At 50.9% G+C, this 21,036-nt stretch overlaps 2 protein-coding genes across 2 annotated transcripts in view; one reads left to right on the top strand and one right to left on the bottom strand.

The window, feature by feature from the left end:
- The window catches only part of LOC133356795 (uncharacterized), a 492,315-nt gene that overhangs the window by 232,699 nt on the left and 238,580 nt on the right, over positions 1–21,036 (top strand). The gene's annotated exons all lie outside the window — the stretch shown is intronic.
- Positions 262–20,036, bottom strand: BCAP31 (B cell receptor associated protein 31). The gene is made up of 8 exons (XM_061574562.1): positions 19,887–20,036; positions 10,906–11,047; positions 8,293–8,393; positions 6,779–6,923; positions 5,487–5,622; positions 4,273–4,384; positions 3,692–3,792; positions 262–2,939 (listed from the first exon to the last, which is right to left on the bottom strand). The coding sequence occupies exons 2-8, from the start codon at positions 10,995–10,997 to the stop codon at positions 2,901–2,903; spliced, it is 726 nt and encodes a 241-aa protein (XP_061430546.1). The 5' UTR covers positions 10,998–11,047; positions 19,887–20,036; the 3' UTR covers positions 262–2,900.

Here is a 21,036-nt window from a genome sequence, read left to right as displayed (position 1 = left end):
GCCCGCTAATGATTATTTTGTATCCTGGAGAGAGGTGATAGGCCGAGTCTGCCCCAAACCGGAACCTGAACTCACAACCCTCCAATTCTTGCAAGTGAAGTGCACTCAGAGTGGCACCACGCGGCCACATTGAACTCTAACAACGACCCCGAAGCAGGCGTCTTGCTTGCCAGCTGTCACGAAGCAGTGCTGGGCTTCGTAGCTAACGTTCATGTGCACACAGAGGCTGCCTCGCAGACACAAAAGGACACCCAATGCAAGTTGCCACAGTTACTGGTATTGCCGACAGTAACACTGGATACATTCAGACTTTTCATTTGGAACAGCGGGCATACAAACGTTGACGGATTTTTTTTATACGTTTATTGTTTCGCCTCGGTATTGAAAACTGCCGAAGACAAAACCGCATTAAACAAATAAACTTTTGTTTTAATGTATATAGATCAAGCTTAAAGTTCCCCCCAGAAACATTTGAAGTCACCAAAATACAAGCAACAAAATGTACAAAGTTCAACCGCTAACACTGCACACATCAAAACGTGGATCATGATAACAAAACACAAACCTCAGTGTTGGCTGTGTTGGTACCTACGAGAGGTGAGCGACAAGTCTGTGGGGCTTGACACGAGTGGTCCTACAAAATCGTTCAACGACAAATACACGTCTGCACCTCGTCATTACTCATGGTTCACCAATTGGACGGCAATGTGTCAGCCGCGAAGTCGTATCGGTGTTTGAAACCACCTTGTGCACTACATAAAGAAATAAATGTCGAAATCTCAAGTCGGGAGGAATCGCGAGAGATTTCTGGGATGATTCAGACATATCTGGAGAGAAGCCGCACCAGTCACAGGTCACAGTATCCTCCACGTTTCCCCGGTTAGAGCATCAATCGTGGGGAAAGTTACGTTCTAGTCACAACGAATCAACGCGTCCTGTAAACGAGCGGTTTCACGAGTGGGGAGGCATTTCCTCGGGACATCGATGACGACCCGAGGTCATTGCACATTCATGTCAAGAAATTCGGCTCCAATGAGGTGACTCGTTGTTATGTCGGGACACAGGCCTCTCCCTCAGCTCTTGTAGATACAGTGATAACATGCTGGCATGGCCGTTACCCACAATGCAATGGTTGTTACGCCACATTACCTATGATATCAAGGTGAAATTCAGCATGCGTAGTTTTCCAAAGTATGCATAACCCTGCTGCCTCTGCTGTAGATTATCGCGACGCAAGAATGTGTGGTGGTTCCTGATGCCGGACCGAATAGTTCTGTTATCCGTGGTGGAGGACCATGGGGTGGTGTTTGCGCCTCAATCCATGTGTGCGACGATTTACAATGACGAGAAGCACTTCACATTTCCTACCATAGACAGGACGATCGCTGATCAGTGATGTCTCATGGATTCCCCCACGTGATTTAACGTTTTAATAAAAAAAAACGTGTAATTCAAATAACTGGAATTTATGTTCATCAAACGGATTATGTCTATCTTTGAATCGAACTTTTGAATTTGGCTACCTTGGCAAAACGTGACAGCGTCCACAGAGGAACACAGGTTAGAGTGGTCAGTGGAACTGCCGAGGCCACTCCGATCGTCCCCAGAGACTTCTTACAATAAGCACACCCACACACACGTGTTGCGCGATACAGTTTATACCATCAGCAATGGGCACAACGACTGGTTTCCACTGCGTAACGTTGACTACCGCAGCAATCGGCCATCAAAAACAAAACCCTGCATGCAAGCGCTGCTCTACTTTGCTATCGAGTCGGCATTCGCGTGGCTTGAAAGAGCGGCACCCGTACAGGGACATTCCCCGCTTTGGTTTAGCGACAAAAAAGAAGGCTCATCTAATGTACGAGGGCACAAACTGTGGCAGCACAATATTGCAGCGGTCATGGGGAATAGGAGGTTTTTTTTAATGGGAAGGATCCGTAAACAGGGGACGGACAGCGAGCGGCACCTTGGGGTCAGTGGACTCAGGAACCTTGAATGTCAGGTGTCGTCGCTTTACAACATCTGGCGCTAAGCAATGAAGAGTTGTGGTAAAACCGGCATGACGCTCCTCCGAGGGGAGCCACAGCCAATCACAAGCGAGTCTTTACAAGCACACGGGGTTTTCAGACATGCTGTGGGTTACGACAGCTAACAAGATCGCAGGTCTTCAGAATGTTCAGCCGTAGAGAGTCAAAAGCTTTTGTGGAGCTCAACGATGATATTGTACATGATAGCCGCCAGGGTCAATGAAAATAAAACAGGGTATAATCTAACGGGGTCATTTAAGCATCTCCCCGACACGAGACGAGATTCGACACATTGCGTGAAACGGCGCTCATAATATCGCCTGCTGCACTAAGCTGTGCGTGTAAACACATGTACCAATTCTATTACATTTTCTTCACATATAACTGGGCGTTTGTCGCTTGAGATCATATCCCATTTGCAAAATGCAAACGTTCAAATTGTCTCTGCAACTTGGCGGTGATAACTACCCCCCCCTAAACAGAATCTGATCACGACGCGCATGTGGGAGAGGCACGTGGTGTTTCATGTTCACGGTGGCACTCGGCGCTTTTCCCAACGCTGCGGTCATCTACCCACGCACATCTTGCAAGAGAGTTTTGTTTTCATGCAAAAGAAAAAAGGGGTTTAATTGCCTCCAAAAATAACAGTGAACGACTTCGTTACACACGTCAGTGGACAGATTTCCACACAGCCACCCGCACTGAAAACTAGCAACAATGAGCAAATTAGGAACATATGAAAAAGCAAATTAAGCACAATGAAAACATGACTGAGCTAATGTTGATTTTCACTGACCCTGGCAATTAGCCACCATGACAACACACCGCACGGAGGCGGACGACGGGGCCTGCACAGCCTCCACGTGGCTTCTACTCGTCCTTCTTGCTCGGAGATCCTTCCAGCTGCTTCTGCAAGAAGACACAGCCACCGGCGAATGTTCAGCCTCGAGTTTCAGGCGGTGAGAACTCAAGAGACCAGAACAGGAATCTCACTTGGAAGTGACCGCCTCTCCTGGGTCACTAAAACAATACAAAGCCTCGGACACATTTCTTGCTTCTAAAAGTTTTTTTTTATTGCATTCTAATAGTGCTCTCGGCGGAATCATGTTGGCCAAACATCCCAATATAGGACCAGAGCTTGGGCAATTATTGTGGTACAGCTTATGAACGGCTTCCCACTTTTCTGTGATTTCCCATGCCTCTGAATCTTTCTTTTTCTGCTGAGAATGAAGGAAAACTGCTCACGTCACAAATGATACCTCCTCATTACGTCACAAGACAAAGAAATTTACATTTAGAACTTTTAGAATGGTCCAATATGAAGCCTGTGTACCCCAGAAGATGACATAATAGAACAACTTCTCAAGTACCTTTCAATAGGTGGGCACAAGTTCCATTGCATGGAAATTAAGCCAAAACAGGCGATTCTAAAAGCTGCAATCTGCAAATTAAGCCACAAACCAAGCTTAACGGAGAATGGTTTTGGACCGTCATTGGTGGCCCTGAAACCGAGCTCGTGAACTCGCTACACGCGAGAAGCCGGTTTCACCACACGTGGCCAAAACATGGCTCTCTCGAGACGTCACCAAAATGCCGCCTCGGTGCCGTCGCACGGCCCCTTGGGAGCCCGCGGAGGCTTGGCGCGTTGACGAAACGAGTACCTGCAGTTGAGCGTGTTCCTCCAGCAGGCGGTCGTACTCCGTCGCCACGCCCTCCGCCTGCGACTTCATCGCCCTGCACTCGTTCTCGGAGCGAACCAGCCCTGGCACAGAAGGAGGCGACAATTTCGTGACAGGCGCTGGCGATTTGTGCTGCTTCATCTAAAGCCACGCGGTCCGGCGACACGACCGGCAACAAGTAACGACTATCCCAGAGTCCCATTTGCTGGCCTCATTAACTTGAGCATTAACAACAACACGACCTCTACGCCTTGCGCGACATCGATAGGCCGGACCGTTCAGCCCGGCGGAGCCTGTAGTGCACAGTACAGGAAGCAGGTTCAACACGCATTTGTGCAAAGGTTGAGTGGTGTTGCAGTGGCTTTTCTCCGGGGGTTCCTGCCACAAGTAAAACACATTTATTGATGAAAGAGAACAATCTGGAAGACGTCCGTTGAAAGCCAAGTCAAGCCACTGCAGCTGGAGACCACGACGCACATTCCCCGTGCCCGGTCCGAGCGGCGTGACTCGCCGGTTCTCCCAGCCCCCTCTGGGATTGCACGTGTCGTCTCCCCAGGCCGTACCTTTCTTCGCTTTGTCCAAATTCTCCTTGGCCTCTTTGAGCTCCCTGGAAAGTTTTTCTTTCTCGTCCGCCAGTTTGAGCACGCCATCTCCCGCGCCCGACTCTTCGAGAGCCTAAACTCGCGCGACGATGACGAGCGTGGGGGAGGGGGGGTGAGGGACGAGGTTAGGGTAACACCAGGGCTCATCGTGAACAGCGGCGTCTGCCGTCTGCATCGTCTCTCAGGCACCAGCGAGGTGGCTAGGAGGGGGCAGAGTGGAGTGTCACTGCCTCCTGTGCGTGGTGAGAGTTAGCCAAGGATTGTCAGGTTCCCTCCCGCGCGAAGCCTAACGCTTACGAATGGAATTTGCAAGACAACAGCATGCAAGGGCTCTTCTGCATAAGAGTCTTGACACTCAGTGAGGTTTTATCCCCGGGTAGTAATCTCGTTATCACCTTCACAATCTCCAATGAAGAAATGCCAACTCGTAAAAAACACACACTCGTACATATCCTGTTGATCAGCTGGCCCTGTGGTCAGTTCCTAAATGTCAACGGTTTAACCATGACTCTGAAAGCGCCCGTGAAAGCAACGATGTGTATTTAGGACAGGGTTCAGGTTTCCTGAATTCTGGTTGGGTACTGCTGTGCTCGGAGCATCGCATGCCAAGCGGAAGAGCGAAAAGTTCAATGCTGGGGTGAACTCGGTGCACAATACATGCAGGGCTAATAAAAGGAGTTCCACTTTGTGGGAACTCGAACAGTGGATGTTGGTGAGGGAGCCTGGCTCCTGACACCGACATAGAATCAGCGCACCTGGCTCATAATGGCCAAAAGTGCTGCCGAATGCACGTTGGAGCAAGGAGACAGGTCTTGGGCCCTTCACCTCTCAAGGCTTTCTCGACCAAGTAATAAGCGCAATTTACAGTCCTTTCTAAATCCACTGCTGGATGAAGGCTTCCCAATGCCGTGTCTGTCATGGGGATCTCCTTTCACCGTACTTCACCACGCTGGTCGGTGCGGGCTGGCGAAGGGAGGGCCTGCCCATGACCAATTTATAAATCACTCGCCACCAAGGCCAGCCATGGCTGTGAAACGAACTCGGGTTGGCAGGTTCAACAGCTCGGCAGCTCGGCAGCGCGAGCCACCGCTCCACCCCGTCCCCCGCTATTGCGCAACGCGGCGGCGAGTGACAGTGGCATGCCGACGACGTAGGGTCAGGGCGGGGCAGGGGACCTGTTTCAGCTTCTCGTTCTCGTCCATGAACTTCCTGGCCGCGTCGCTCGCACCCTCCGCCTGCTTCTTGAAGGCCTCGTTGGTGGCCACCAGCGTGGCCTGCTGCGAGATGAGGATCACGAGACGGCGCAGGACGCTGAAAGCGGCACAGGGTGGGGGGGGGGGGGGGGGGCGCACACGCGTCAAGCAACAAGCACAGGCGCACCGATTAGCGATAAGTTTCCATCTGTGTGCGAGGCATCTCGCAATTGACCGCCGTCGTGTGAACCCGTCACGATGAGACTCGTGAATCGCTGATCTGCCACTGCGGTGAACGCTGTCTCTACATGAACCGATTACATACAATCTGAAAGCATGCGCGTCAGGCCAATGACTTATTCCAACAATCAGGCATATTTTCTAAAACTATGCATTAGATAGTCACCTTGAGGATGAAACCTGGTGGCGGCCATGCACCGTTGTAATGCAGCACTGTGTAGCCAGCGAGGGTTGGTGGATAGCATAACTAACTGAAATTCACTCCACTCAGGGGATCGAATTGCAAGGGAACGGCAGTAAAGCAAGTGGGTTCATTTCCATATTTTCGGGGCTTGTTACCCCCCTCGCTCATGTGGGTTTTGTCCTGATATTCTAGATTTGAAGCTTTCGTGACTGCAAGGATTCATATTATTAGGTTTTTTCGGTAAAGTCACGTAGGTAAAAAAATTAAATTAATAAAAGTAAAATAAAAAAAATAAAAATCACGAAGTTTCGGAGGCAACACAAGCTTCCGCCTTCAGGGGGAACCGTCACAGCACGACTGCTGCATCAACTTTTATTAATTAAATAATGATAGATAATTTTTTTTAATAATTATTAATTTAAATTTTTTTACCTACGTGACTTTACCGAAAAAACCTAAGAATATTTGTCCTGATACTCCGATTTCCTCGCACGCCCACACTCGTGAACGGTTTGGCCACACCTCCCAGGCAGCTGATGGCAGCGCCGGTTCTGGCTGCCCTGCCGCTTGCCCGCGGATTGCCTCCGAGCGGAAGCTGCACGCGTCACAAAGCCTGCGGCGAGGCGAGTTGCGACGTGCATCAGCGACGCTCCGTTCCAATTAAAAATAAATTAACTACCGCGATGGCTCGACGGAGAGGCTGCCTCATTCGTGGCACCGCCCGCGTATACGAGGGCACCGCCGCACGTGGACGTCCCCGCCGAGGGCCTCTCTTCGTGACGACGCGTCGCCCCGACGGCGGTAAAGGTCTGACGCGGTTCCGTCTGTCCCGCGCGCGAGCGACGCTTACAACCAGAGCAGCAGCGCGAAGCCGGAGATGTAGAGGTTGCGCTGCGCGCGGAAGAGCTTCATGTTGACGTGGTCGATGGCCATGGGGTTGTTCTTGAGGTCCACGTTGTCGCTGGTCGAGTACTTGCGCGACTCGCGCCATCCGTCTGTGGCACAGCGCGCGGGCGGAATCGTCGCAGTGAGCGGGGGATCTCTACGCCGCTGTACGGCACGGCACAAGCGGGCCGCGTGGCGCTGCGGTTCAAAGCCCTGCCGGGTCGCTGAAGGCTATCGCCGTCATCCCTCGACGGGGGCGAACAAAACGAGTTACAATTTTTTAAAGGAAGATAACAGTCAGTTTAACACGTAGGCTTTCGCGACCAATATTATTCATAATCAACGATGTTTGGGTTAGATGGCAGTTATTTATAAATGTGTCGTAACCCTCCACCACCCGACACGGCCAATCAGTAAAAAATTAACCCGTAAAAACAAAGTTTTTCACTATAAATCCTTTATATGCGTGGCATCGGTTGTATTTTATTATTCATTTCTGTTTTTCTACAAGAAAGATCACCTCTTGACATGCCCCGTATATTCCCGAGGGCACTAGCGTTGACCCGTTTTACCACTTTCAAGAACCTGGCGGCTTCAATGTAACTGCTCTATAAATAGTCAACATTGTACAGCGTGGGGGCAGGGATTTCATGCCATGTGGTTAGTCAACATTTGCGTCATCATGAAACGGGCGGCTAGTCCTCTCGTCCTCTGGCTTGAGATGGCTGCCACCTATGGGTCAGATGATTGTCTGCCACCATTAAGCAATTGGTAATGAAATATTTTAAAAAAAATTCCCTAAACAGTGTAAAATTTTGGAAAAAAATTTTCACGAAAATTAATTGTCACGCACAACGAGTCTGTGTGGAAAATGTCAGCTCAATTGGATCACGGGAAGTGGGGTAAAAAACGACCGAAAGATTTGCACGGTCGTAAGCAAGCACGCAAGCACCCAAGCAAGTGAACTTAATATAAAGGATTTAAAAAAGCGTCATGTTGACAAAAGACAAAAAGTTCACGACTTTAGCCCACCGGTGTGTTGAAGAGTGAAACCACAACATTAACAATTTTTTTGAGTAGTACGACGTTTCGCTGGTAATTGCATCCAGCATCATCGGGGCAATTGTAAATGTTGTGGTTTCACGCTTCGACACACCGGTGGGCTAAAGCAGTGAACTATTTGTCTTTTTGTCAACGTGACACTTTTTTGCTGATTGGCCGTGTCGGGTGGTGGAGGGTTACGACACATTTATAAATAACGCGATCTAACCCAAAAATCGTTGATTATGAAGACAACAGTGTTTGTAAATCCCGTCACAGGAACGTGGAATTTCCTCCACTTAAACCCAGGGGTTGCCGATGGCAGAGAGCACTGCCCGGTGCCCGTTTGCCACGGGGGACGACGTGGGCCTGGCCCCGCGCCCCGGCCGCTCGTGCTCGCTGCTTGCACCAGCACAACAGCAGCTGTCACTCGCTCACCGATGAACAGGAGCACGAGCACGAGGATGAAGACGTTGAAGTAGAAGTTAGCGTAGTTCACCACGATCGTGAGCATGCGCGACCGGAATATCTTCTGCCATCTACAAAAACACGCAGGGGCACGGACAATTTTTACACGTCAACATCTTATTTTTTTTTCATCGATGACAACTCCAACCACGCGATTGCCGTCTAGGATAGATCGTCAGAGTAGCCCACGGGAGCCACGCGGATATGTGTGGATACCACCTGAGATTGTGAACAAAAATGATTTGTGTGTATTTTATGGTACATAACTGGTGATAAGTCACATCGCGAGGTCATCACAGCTAATGCGTTGGCGCTACCACACCTTGCCATCGTCGGTTGCCTTCTGCTAGATCCTACAACTGTTGTGATTCTACTTGATTTGACGCTTTCAGTGACTGCAGGAATCCACACTGTTTGGTTCTATCGGTAAAGTCACGTAGGTAGAAATAATGTTGCGATCGAAACGTCGTGATTTGTTTATTATTTAATTTCTAACTACTGTGACTTTACCGAAAGAACCTAAGAGTATCGTGATTCTTGACAACCGTTATATATACGCGTGTTAGAAACTCCACTGGTTTGTTGGGCTCTACGTCAATAAAACCCATGAGTATATTACGTCACGCGGAGTTGAGTAAGGGCTCAATTTGTACCGGATGGATCCTAGGGAACTTTGGTATCGGTGACGAGCGATGTGTGAACGATTCGAAGGTGACCAAAACGCCGCACCTGGGGTGTTACACCACGCTAATCGCGGTGAGTGGTGGTGCCACCGATCAGAGAGAGAGAGAGCAGGGGACCTCATGCACAAAGCGATTGGGCGGGCGGTAGAGGGCGCAGCCAAATGACGCTTGAGGTCACTCGTGTTGCACTATGTATGTTGAACTTCTTTCGCACCGACTTCTGAGCAAGGCGGCTCAGAGGTGGGAGCGCTGATTCGGCACCACTGAGATCCTGCGTTTCAATCCAGGCTCAAGCTGCGTGTGGTTAAAACGAGTTCTCATGTGCGGCGAATTGATGGTCTTCCCCGCCTAGTTCACCAATGATTGCACAAACAGAGATGGGCATCACATTTTGCTCTGCACTGAGTTTGGCTAAATTCCAGCTCTGAAAATTAAAATATCGGTTTTGTTGCCACGCAATGAACTTTATTCTCAGAGTTGGTAGGAAAGTGCTGCCCTCTGTGTTGCAATCCAGATGTCACTTCAATTGATTTCAGATGGAGCTCCGCGGGCCGTTCTCTGCACTGCTGTGCGAGAGATCCGCGGGTACAGTTTGTGTCACGGCGTCACTCCGACAGCACAATTGGGATAAACTTAGGGAAACTCCAAAATCTTATATATTAATTCATACAAGCTAAGTATCCCTGTCTGGAGGGCAGGCTAGTACTGGCTTGTGGATGACAATGCTGTGAAAAGCAATGCAAGGGAGTGGCATAGTGTCGCTTAGCATATTAAATAACTACTCTTTTTTTCAAACAATCATTCACGAACGTCTTATCACCTGCTAGCGTCGTGGGGTCCCATTATCATCAGCCATCACTCACAGCACAGGTGCAAGAAAACACCACCGCTGTGGAAATGTTGCCATCAATCGGGCTAGAGCAATAGCACCCATACGAAACTCCTGTCTATTCGTTAGCATACATTAGTTGGCTTTATCCACAGCACAACTGAATAGGAACTGATCAAAATTTTAACCGCTGAAGGAGCTACCAATATTGGCATCTCCGTATGGCTGATTTTGATGCAGAGCAGTCGGCTAAAGTTTTACACGGAGGTGGTTGAGCCTGATAATTGCATCACGAGCAACGTAGAATGCCTCCTTCGTGTTGGTGATTCAGGCATCAGGTTGTTGTTCTAGGTTCCGTGGTTCTGTTCTGTGCGACGACAGTCGCACACCGGAGAATTTTTTATTTTCCATTTGTGCATCACGGCATCTGCATCTGCTGCCACGGTTTGTACGGACGTGGTTTAGGGTTGCCCATAAGCTTGTGAGCCCCGGAAAACCAGTGCGGCAGAGCCGTGCGTCGCACTTGTGGTGGAATCAGCAGAGGCCGCCCCTCCCCCCCCCAAGCAAACCACGAGCGTTATAGCCCAGTGAGAAGTTTATTTTCCAAGTTTTGGATGAACTTATCCCAAAATATTTCTGTAACACGGGAAATCGTCAGGCATTATCATCACTCTGTGTGTGTAGTTGGGGCGCTCGACTGCGTTTAATAGAGCGAATGTTTACGTGAAAGAAAAAGTTAAACGTTTAAAGTGAATGATGAAAACTAAATCGGCACTGTATTTATGTAGTCTTGTGCTACACTGTATTCACCGCAAAGCTGCGTTGATGCTGCCTGAAGATGGATTAACTCCAAAATACTTTCCACAAAACTGAGAAGTTAAGAGAGGCAAAAATCTAAAACGATAACACTTTGATCTCGTTTAACTATTCACACCCCCCCCCCCCTCCACTGTGGCGAGGCTGGGCCCCGCCTGGGAAGAGTTCAACGTCCACCCAGCGGCTCAAGGTTATCAACGGAGACGCCGCTCGCAAACACCGTTCACCTGCGTTCCGATTAGACAGGGCGCTCACCGTGTGGGAGAGATGAACGGGAGGCACAGGACGATGATGATGAAGACCTCGAAGTAGAGGAACGACGCCACGGCCGTCCACTGGAGGCTCATGGTGGCTCACAGTCGGCTCCGCTCGATCGGCTCCGCGTCACGGCACCGTCCTGCGCCACAGCAAAGGGGAGTCCGCCGTGCGATTGGTGGGCCAGGTCACGTCGTGAACTCCCGCCACACACAAACACCGGCCTCGTCCAGCAAACGCGATATTTCACAGGCGTGGCCGAGATTGGCGTTCCGGCAGTTGTATCTGGGATGCAGCTCTCGGTATATATCTCTCGCTGCCACGAACACCGTTCCGCATCTGTACGAAGCTGTCCACGTCATTAATGATTCTGCTCCAACCGCCCTCATTATCATGGTTTCCTTCTCATCTCCACCACAAGCAATATCAGAGTTGTCACTGCAGCCACTCTCTCGTCCTTCTGTCACTGCTATTGCCTCGGTCTCACAGTCGTCGCCACAGCTATTGTCAGTGTCAGTCTCCTCCTTGTCTCTCTGCTCCTGCTTCTTTCGTAGTCACTGCTCTCAGGAGCCGCGTCCCCAAATTCTGTCTCCGATCTCCGCGGCGCGTTCTCCACACTCCTCTGCTCCACGCTGTGCGCATCATCCCTCACCCTTCCTCCCCCTCCTTGGATGTTTGTCCAACTTCTTTCGCACCATACGTAGCCCACCGTGCCCCTCCCCTTGCTCCTCTTCACTCACCGCTCGCCCACCTGGGCTTTGGAACTCTGTTCTTTCGTCTGTCCCTGCAGCCTCATAGCTCACCGCTTCTCACTGCACACGTCGATTGCATTGGTCTCTGCCGACGCAGCCGATTTAAAACATGACAAACCTCTTGCAGACAAAAACAGCACGTGAAAAATTCAACAACCCTCTCCATCTGAAGCCACTTCCCTCAGGCAACAGCCTCATCATCACGGTGCTATTCGCAGACCAATATTCCTTTGAAGAAATAAGGGGATTCTTAGAATTCTTACAATGCACTTAGCTATGTACTGTACAACGCTTACAAGCTCAGCAGAGCTAAAAACCGCACTTTCAACTGTGGTCACTCTGTTCCTCGTCTCTGTATCGCAATGCCCAGAATTCGGAACACTGACGCTAGAGCAATGGTGGGCAATCCGGACGAGCGGCCCTCCTTCACCTCAGTGGGCCGCGTCACATCACGACCCCACGCGTCGCCCCCAAGACACACCAAGACCAGGCCACTTCGAGGGGCTCCACGGGAAGCAGACTGCACACCACTGAACTAGAGCTTCCGCAGAATTACCCCGAGTGAAAGGAGCATCATTGATTTGTCGAGTCGTTGTGCGTCTGATATTTGCTTCAGTGAAAGGTTAACGGCGACGAGCGAGCATTGCGGCAGCGCAGCGATCATGGTGAGAGCGCGACTCCCAAGAGCGCTGGGGTAGGAGAGGAGCGGAGACGGCACCGGATGGGAGCACGTCTGTGCGCGCCAGAGGTCGCAATCGGGTACCCGATAGCCGTACCCTACCTGATACTTGGCTACCCGTACCCGGCCGGGTACGGGTACAGGTACCCGTTTGCGACCCTGGTGCGGCCGGGTACGGGTAGGCCGTGAGTCATTGGTGAGTAACCGTTTGTCACTCATTTCGGGTAGGGTATGGGTAGGGTACGGGTACCCATTTGCGACCCTGGTGCGGCCGGGTACGGGTACGGGTACAGGGTAAGGAATCAAAACCCGTTTGCGACCTCTGGTGCGCGCGTTATCCGGCAACGGTGGACAGGCGGGCTTGCGCACTGTGCTACGAAGTTATGCGCCCAGTGTACATCCAGCAAATTAGTTGGATTCCCAGCCATGGCTATCAGGTGGGCGAGTGACATCGAAATCCTGTACTGGGCCTAACCTAGGTTGACTCAACCTTAATCGAGTTCTTGGTGCAGGGTGTAAACATCAGCACTGGGGCGACAAAGGAGGCTGGGAATGGTGCCGTCCTTTTACTGTTCACTCCGCCATGCGTTTGCCAAGTATTCTTTCGTCCAGGACAGAAACATAATACTCATGTGCAACACGACTTTAATGCGGTGAATCAAATCATTAAGCACTCATCACTGCAGCATTCATCATTCTTCCAGAAAGTAGCAAGTTCGTGCATTACATGATGCATAGGTATGGGGGGAGTTAGCAGGGTTTTTTACGTTAAGCCATCCTGGCAAAAAAAGTTAAACAGATGAACAACTGGCCATTCCCACCCGACGTTACTCTTCCTGTTCTAGCCACCACCTGTGAATTCCAGCTCAAGCGTATTGAGATCGGGCCTATCACACGCCCACATCCGGCTATCACACACCAAAACTTGGATAGGCACCACTGTCGTGGCACCAAACAAGAACAGCACAACACTGTTTTTTATGCACTGCTCTCTGCTGTCCACCAATCAACCCCACCGCCTATAATACCTATCATGCATGGTGTTGGTCTCCAAGCGTAACCAGACACATCAGGACTTCGCACCCCAGACGGCGGCATTCGGGGTGATTTGGTCAAAGGCCATCTGCTGTGAGCCTCATCTAAACGAACGGAGGGGTGGGGCGTTCTGGCCTAGAAAAAAGTTGACAATGCTAAATGACTCGGGCTAAACGCAGTGCCAAGAGCTCCGCCAATGGGACGAGACGGCCACTCAAGCTGATGAAATCCCCGCAATCGTGACGATGCCCTCCCTTCCTTGCTGGCATACGCTCGGCACTCACAAGAGCTCGGCCCGCCCATCCCCTTCAGTACAGTAGGCGATGTGGCAGTCAGCTCAACTCTCTCCACGCCCTCTGCTGCTCCGCACCGCCTCTTACCGACACGGCCAAGGGCCAAGCACAGACACCCACGTGCGCGCAAACTCCACAGCCTCCTGTCACGGATGTCACCAGAGCACAAGCACATGCCAGCAAGAACACAGGGGGTGGGGTTGGGGGGGAAAGGAATTATCCGTATAATTACATTTCAGTGGGGAATGTTGACGGAGGTTAGCAAATGGAAATGACGCAGCGGCACAGAATGCGTAGGATTCGGTGGGACTGCCTTAGATGGTCACACGCTAAGACTCCTCGGTAGGGCAGGGCGCGTGGTGCAATCACGATGGCTTGTTGAAAATCTGTTACTGGAACCTTCTTAAGAGCAATTACTTCATAACCATTGCTCTCGATTGAAATCCCAACACACTGGGCACCACAGCGATTATCAGGTAAAAACACCCCGTACATACAGAGTGATGGAGCGGAGACGAGAATTAAGCAACACGATTTGTGTGTACACAGGTTCTAATCTAAACCGCATCTCTGGATGTCGCACAAAACATCGCGCTGTGAGGCATGTTCATCACAGGGCAGGTGTAAATGGCACTGCATTGTTGCAAGAGATGGCACTGTCATAGAAAGAGAAGAAACAACACACCGACGTTGGGACAAGCCGAATAACGGAAAAACAAGAGGCGTAAATGGAAATTCACATGAAAGTCAGAGAGCCACCGTCTCTTTCCACAAGCCAACGAAGCAGCACTCGTCTCAGTCGTGTGCCAGTGGCGGAAATTCCACAGTCCTATGGCAGTGGCAACTTCATCCACAATACAATCACGGCTGTTGATTTCCCACAACAAAGGTGACGCTCGATTTATCACCACACCGAGGGGCGATGGACTGCAAGCGATGCTATATGCAACATAGAATAGACGAGATGCGGTTTTAGTCTGGGGTGAGCGGAGAGATGTTGTTAAAGTTTCAAGTTTTTCACGTTTCATGTATTAGGTATAGCCCTGTGAGCCATGCGGCTCTTGAATTGGGTGCAACCGCAACAAACTAAATATGAACGGAGAACATCTTAAAGCGACGACGACCAACAGAAACATCCTGGATAAACCAGCAAATCTTCCAGAAAAAAACCCACCGTATACGAACGCTGTGTGCAAAAATCCCAGTGTGATGCAAGTCAAACGATAACAACCATAAGGCAATTTAGATTAAAGTTATCAGTCTTAACCAAGTTTTCGAAATCACCAAAATAAAGCTATAAAACAATGTAACAACAGTAATCATAGGAACTGTGATTCAAAGGGGGGGCTACCAGGGGAAATTCTGTCCATGACAGATTGCACAATGGGGTAATCAGAATCAGAATATTTATTTAAACTGGAGGAATCCGATGAGCTATGAAGCTCTTTTCACAGATGCCCAGTCTAATGGTACTGTGTACCGAGCCCACCACGTGACGTGCACTCAGCACAGCGCTCGTGGCATCCGCTACGGCACATGGGAAATTAAAAACTCTGTCTCGACCGTCGACCCACAGGATCAGGGATCACCCCTGCACTACGTGGCGTTTTTGTGAAGCAATAACCCGAGCCGACTCCCCAAAACTCTCACTTTAAATTATCATCGTATTCTTGTGCATGGCAGTGTGTTCAGGAGCTGAATATCAACGACGCGAGGTCTCCACGACTGGGAGGGCTTCACGGAGTTTGTTTGAAGTAGCGCAGTCTACAGTGGGCTTTACGAAAAGGTCCTTGCTTTGGGTTGCATTGCCACAATGGCACTGCTGAGGCTTGTCTTTAATTCTCCAATTACACATCATCATTACGATTGTTTACCCGGGAAAGCCTCACCGAGTCTCACGACTCATTTTCATGAGGGTTCTGCCAAACTTTTGCAGTGTGGGGGGGGGGGGGGCAACGCCTGGTAGGGTAACATTCTTAGTCATTTTTGGTGACTTTTTCAAATGTGTACCATGACACCGGCAACACCGTGGCATACTTGTACTAAAAACCCTGCGGTTGACGATTAGGGACCCCCGATTCAAGAATACGTTTTAGTTCGTTACTGTAATCTAATTTCCATTGTCTCGCGTTCAATTCACTCCATGAGCCTACATGCAACATGATTCGGGCACAATTAGCATACATCCGAAAACATGGCGATTCTTACAAACTTGCCTTTTGCCCTTCCAAGGACGGGTGTATTGCACTAAATCAGAAACTTGCAAGCGAAAATCAGACCGCATCATTGTGTCTGCAGTTTGTAAGGTCGCGGTGACAGACTTATTTCATTTTAAGGTTATAATCCCTTGTTCATCGTGACGTCCTTTTTACCTTGATGTCTCAATGGCGTCACGGAGATCACGTGACGTGAGAGGGTTCAGCCTTTGTAGTGAGGGTTGTGAGTTGACGCCGAGGGGGGAGGAGGCGCCTCGACCCCCCATGTGGAGTGACGTCACCCGCTAATTATTATTAATGAGGGGGGGTGTCCATTTGGAGGACGAGGGGTGAGGGTGCTGCATGTGTAGTGACGTCACCTGCTCATGATTATAATGGGGGGGGGGTGTCCATTTGGAGGACGTCACCTGCTCATGATTATTAATGAGGGGGGCTGGTCGACGTGGAGTGACGCCACGAGCGTTGTACACAGACATTCTTGGCTAGGTAATAATAATGGGGGGGGGGGGGTCCATGTGGAGGACGTCACCTGCTCATGATTATTAATGAGGTCAATATGGAGTGACGTCACGAGCGTTAAGGACACAGACATTCCTGGGTGATCATAGCAGGTGTGCCATTCCACGCACGTGTGGGGAGACAGCATGGGTATCCACGCCATCAGAGGTGGCATTCTGATTAAAGCACCCGGACCTCGCCTGACCTCGCCTGACCTCGGGAGGAGCCGAGTCGAAGCCTTTCATGTCGGCCCACCTCCCATCAGCGAAGAGGCGTTGCAAGGCGACCGCACGGCTACCGTGGGCGACTCGTCGGAGTCGCACGGACGACTACGTACGGTGGAGGTCCACCCATGCCGCATGCCGGACATGCCCTCGCCACCGACACAAAGCGCCCTGACCAGCTTCGTTGAAGTTCAGTCAAATGACCGCTACGGCGTGGCGAGGCCCTGATGGGAACGAGGAGGAGGAGGAGGGGGGTAGTGGCTGTACACAACGCGCGTGGCGGAGCCTGGGAGGGTTTCACGTTTCACGGTGGCGGGCTGCAGCCGCAGGGGGGCCACGTGACATGGGGAGCCACGTGACACTGGGGGGGGGGGCACGTGGCCGCTACGGCTGCAACTTCGAACTCAACTCGAGCTGCATCTTCAAGGGCTCGTAGCCATTCTCCGTCTCGCTGCCAAAATGAGCGTGGCCCTGAGGTCGCAACCGGGTACCCGATATCCGTACCCTACCCGATACCCGGCTACCCGTACCCGGCCGGGTACGGGTAAGGAATCAAAACCCGTTTGCGACCTCTGGCGTGGCCCCAAAAAGCGAGTGGTGGAAATTCGACATTCCCGCGGCGAGACCTGCTCAATGCGCGCCGGGGCCGCAACCGCGCGGAGCGTGCCTCGCTTTATCCTCCCCCCCCTCCTACATGTTGATGATGGGCTGAGCCGCCAGCATCTGCACGTCCCTCGGCCGAGGTCTCGTTTCGTCGCGACCCTCACGGCTCATCGCGAATGCAACGAGGGGAGGAGGAGGGGAGGCCTCGAAAATGGAACCACGCGCGCGCCCATTGGGGGAGTTTGATGAGAGTGGCCATCTCGTCCTCGTGTCGAGAGACGTCTCGGGCAGACCCCCTCTGCAGGAACTCACACGGCAAAGTCGTCGCTGCTGCTGTACTACTACTGCTGCTGCTGTACTACTGCTGCTGCTACTGCACTACTACTGCTGCTGTACTACTACTACTGCTGCTGCACTACTACTACTGCAGCTGTACTACTGCTACTGCACTACTGCTGCTGCTGTACTACTACTGCTGCTGTACTAATACTGCTGCTGCTGCTGTACTACTACTGCTGCTGTACTACTACTGCTGCTGTACTACTACTGCTGCTGCTGGACTACTGCTGCTGTACTACTACTGCTGCTGCTGTACTAATACTGCTGCTGTACTACTACTACTGCTGCTGTACTACTACTGCTGCTGTACTACTACTGCTGCTGCTGTACTACTGCTGCTGCTGTACTACTGCTGCTGTACTACTGCTGCTGCTGTACTACTGCTGCTGCTGTACTACTGCTGCTGCTGTACTACTACTGCTGCTGCTGGACTACTGCTGCTGTACTACTGCTGCTGCTGTACTACTACTGCTGCTGTACTACTACTGCTGCTGTACTACTACTGCTGCTGTACTACTGCTGCTGCTGGACTACTGCTGCTGCTGCTGTACTACTGCTGCTGCTGGACTACTGCTGCTGCTGCTGTACTACTGCTGCTGCTGCTGTACTACTACTGCTGCTGTACTACTACTGCTGCTGTACTACTGCTGCTGCTGGACTACTGCTGCTGCTGGACTACTACTGCTGCTGTACTACTACTGCTGCTGTACTACTACTGCTGCTGGACTACTGCTGCTGTACTACTGCTGCTGTACTACTGCTGCTGCTGTACTACTACTGCTGCTGTACTACTACTGCTGCTGTACTACTACTGCTGCTGTACCACTACTACTACTGCTGCTGTACTACTAATACTACTGCTGCTGTACTACTACTGCTGCTGCTGTACTACTGCTGCTGCTGTACTACTGCTGCTGCTGTACTACTACTACTACTGCTGCTGCTGTACTACTACTGCTGCTGTACTACTACTACTACTGCTGCTGTACTACTACTGCTGCTGCTGTACTACTGCTGCTGCTGTACTACTGCTGCTGCTGTACTACTACTACTACTGCTGCTGTACTACTACTGCTGCTGTACTACTACTACTGCTGCTGCTGTACTACTACTGCTGCTGCTGTACTACTGCTGCTGCTGTACTACTACTGCTGCTGCACTACTGCTGCTGCTGTACTACTGCTGCTGCTGTACTACTGCTGCTGCTGTACTACTACTGCTGCTGTACTACTACTGCTGCTGGACTACTGCTGCTGCTGGACTACTGCTGCTGCTGTACTACTGCTGCTGCTGCTGTACTACTACTGCTGCTGTACTACTGCTGCTGCTGGACTACTGCTGCTGCTGGACTACTGCTGCTGCTGGACTACTGCTGCTGCTGGACTACTGCTGCTGCTGGACTACTACTGCTGCTGTACTACTGCTGCTGCTGGACTACTGCTGCTGCTGGACTACTGCTGCTGCTGTACTACTGTTGCTGCTGGACTACTGCTGCTGGACTACTGCTGCTGCTGGACTACTGCTGCTGCTGGACTACTACTGCTGCTGTACTACTACTGCTGCTGCTGTACTACTGCTGCTGCTGTACTACTACTGCTGCTGCTGGACTACTGCTGCTGCTGTACTACTGCTGCTGCTGGACTACTGCTGCTGCTGGACTACTGCTGCTGCTGGACTACTGCTGCTGGACTACTGCTGCTGCTGGACTACTGCTGCTGCTGTACTACTACTGCTGCTGTACTACTGCTGCTGCTGGACTACTGCTGCTGGACTACTGCTGCTGCTGTACTATTGCTGCTGCTGTACTGCTGCTGCTGCTGTACTACTACTGCTGCTGCTGTACTACTGCTGCTGTACTACTGCTGCACTACTGCTGCTGCTGTGATGGTGGTGGTTGTAGTGCAAACCCACCCTCAGCACGTCTACAACACAGCGCGGCCTTCACAGGACGACACGACAAGGCCACGTGTCTGGCAACAGCTCGGCGCCATCTGTGCGAGGCCACTGCCCCGAAACGTCGCGCCTGTGCTTTACATTTCCCTTTTAAGGTCCGACGCTTCGAGTTAGCGCACAAAAAAAGGTTTCGGAATCGAATCGCATCGCGGAATCGCGCTCGACTATCGGAATCGATGCGGGGTTGAGGGGAGTGTGTGCGCATCTACATCGATACCCACGCGTTCCCCGATTCCAGAATCGACACGATGAGAATCGGTGCGCGAATCGATTCCACCTTCACCCTCTCAGGCGAGTGTGAGGGGAAGAGACGCGCCGAGCGATGGCGTCAGATCTCGCGGCAGGAGAGCGGCGAGTCTGCGGTGTGTGTGGGGGGGGGGGAGACTCACGCTAGAGCCTCCTGCTGCTGCTGCTACTGCTGCTGGTGCTGCTGCTCCACTCGCAAAGCCGCTCTCCTCCCACTCCCTCACGGCCGTCCTCCGTCTCTCTCCGCGAGCTGCACTCACCGGAACTGAGTTCAATGTCGAGATCACGTCACTGGTTTTTTCCTGGCATGACGTCAAAAATTTTTTTTTGGCATGACGTCATCCTTATAGTCCACCAGCCGGTGACGTAGTACGCCCCCGAGACTGCTCCCGTCGCAAAGCAGGGGGGGCCGGAGCTTGACGTGACGTCACGGCGATAGTGCAGACGGCTGTGACGTCATTTTATCGGATTGTAGGTGACGTCACAAAGCGGCAAGGCGTTGGGTTCATATTCTTAGGTTTTTTCGGTAAAGTCACGTAGGTAAAACATCAAAATTAATAAAAATAAAATAAAGATCAAAAAATAAAATATTTAATTTTTTATTAATTTTGATGTTTTATCAACGTGACTTTTCCGAAAAAACCTAAGAATATGAATCCTTGCAGTCACGAAAGCTTCAAATCTAGAATTAATGCGTTGGGTGTTGCGTCGATGTGTCGACGATACGGGGCGGACCCAATGACCCGCACAAAGTAGTCGGTATTTTATCGGCCGCTAGAGGGATTGTTGAACGAAGTTGACCTCCCCGATTTGGATTTCAACTCTCAACCTTTCCAGATGGATTCACCGTCGCGCTATATGGGGCCGTCCATAAATGACGTCACGCGATTTTGGACGATTTTTGACCCCCCCCCACTCGTCACAAAAAGTCAGACTCCCCTCAAATATGACGTCACAAATCTCTGCCCCCCCCCCCCCCCAAAACCATATTTTCATTTAGAAAATAAACATGCTTCAAATCGCTGTAAACTATTGTCATTGTAGCGCGTATTTACTGTGGCGCTGCACTCTGATGTTGCAGGAGAAAACATTTATTAAAAAGTCTATTTTATTAAGTAAAACGTGTTTCGATTTAAAGCTTTCGTGACTGCAGGGATTCATCTTCTTGGTTCTTTCGGTAAAGTCACGTAGAAGGGAAGTAATAAAATAATAAAAATAAAACATTATATTATTTTAATATGTTTTATTTTTATTATTTTATTACTTCCCTTCTACGTGACTTTACCGAAAGAA

Source organism: Lethenteron reissneri, chromosome 55 (genome assembly GCF_015708825.2).
Source record: "Lethenteron reissneri isolate LAM-NWPU_2019-01 chromosome 55, ASM1570882v1, whole genome shotgun sequence".
NCBI lineage: Eukaryota > Metazoa > Chordata > Hyperoartia > Petromyzontiformes > Petromyzontidae > Lethenteron > Lethenteron reissneri.
This window is presented reverse-complemented; position numbering and strand designations above follow the sequence as displayed.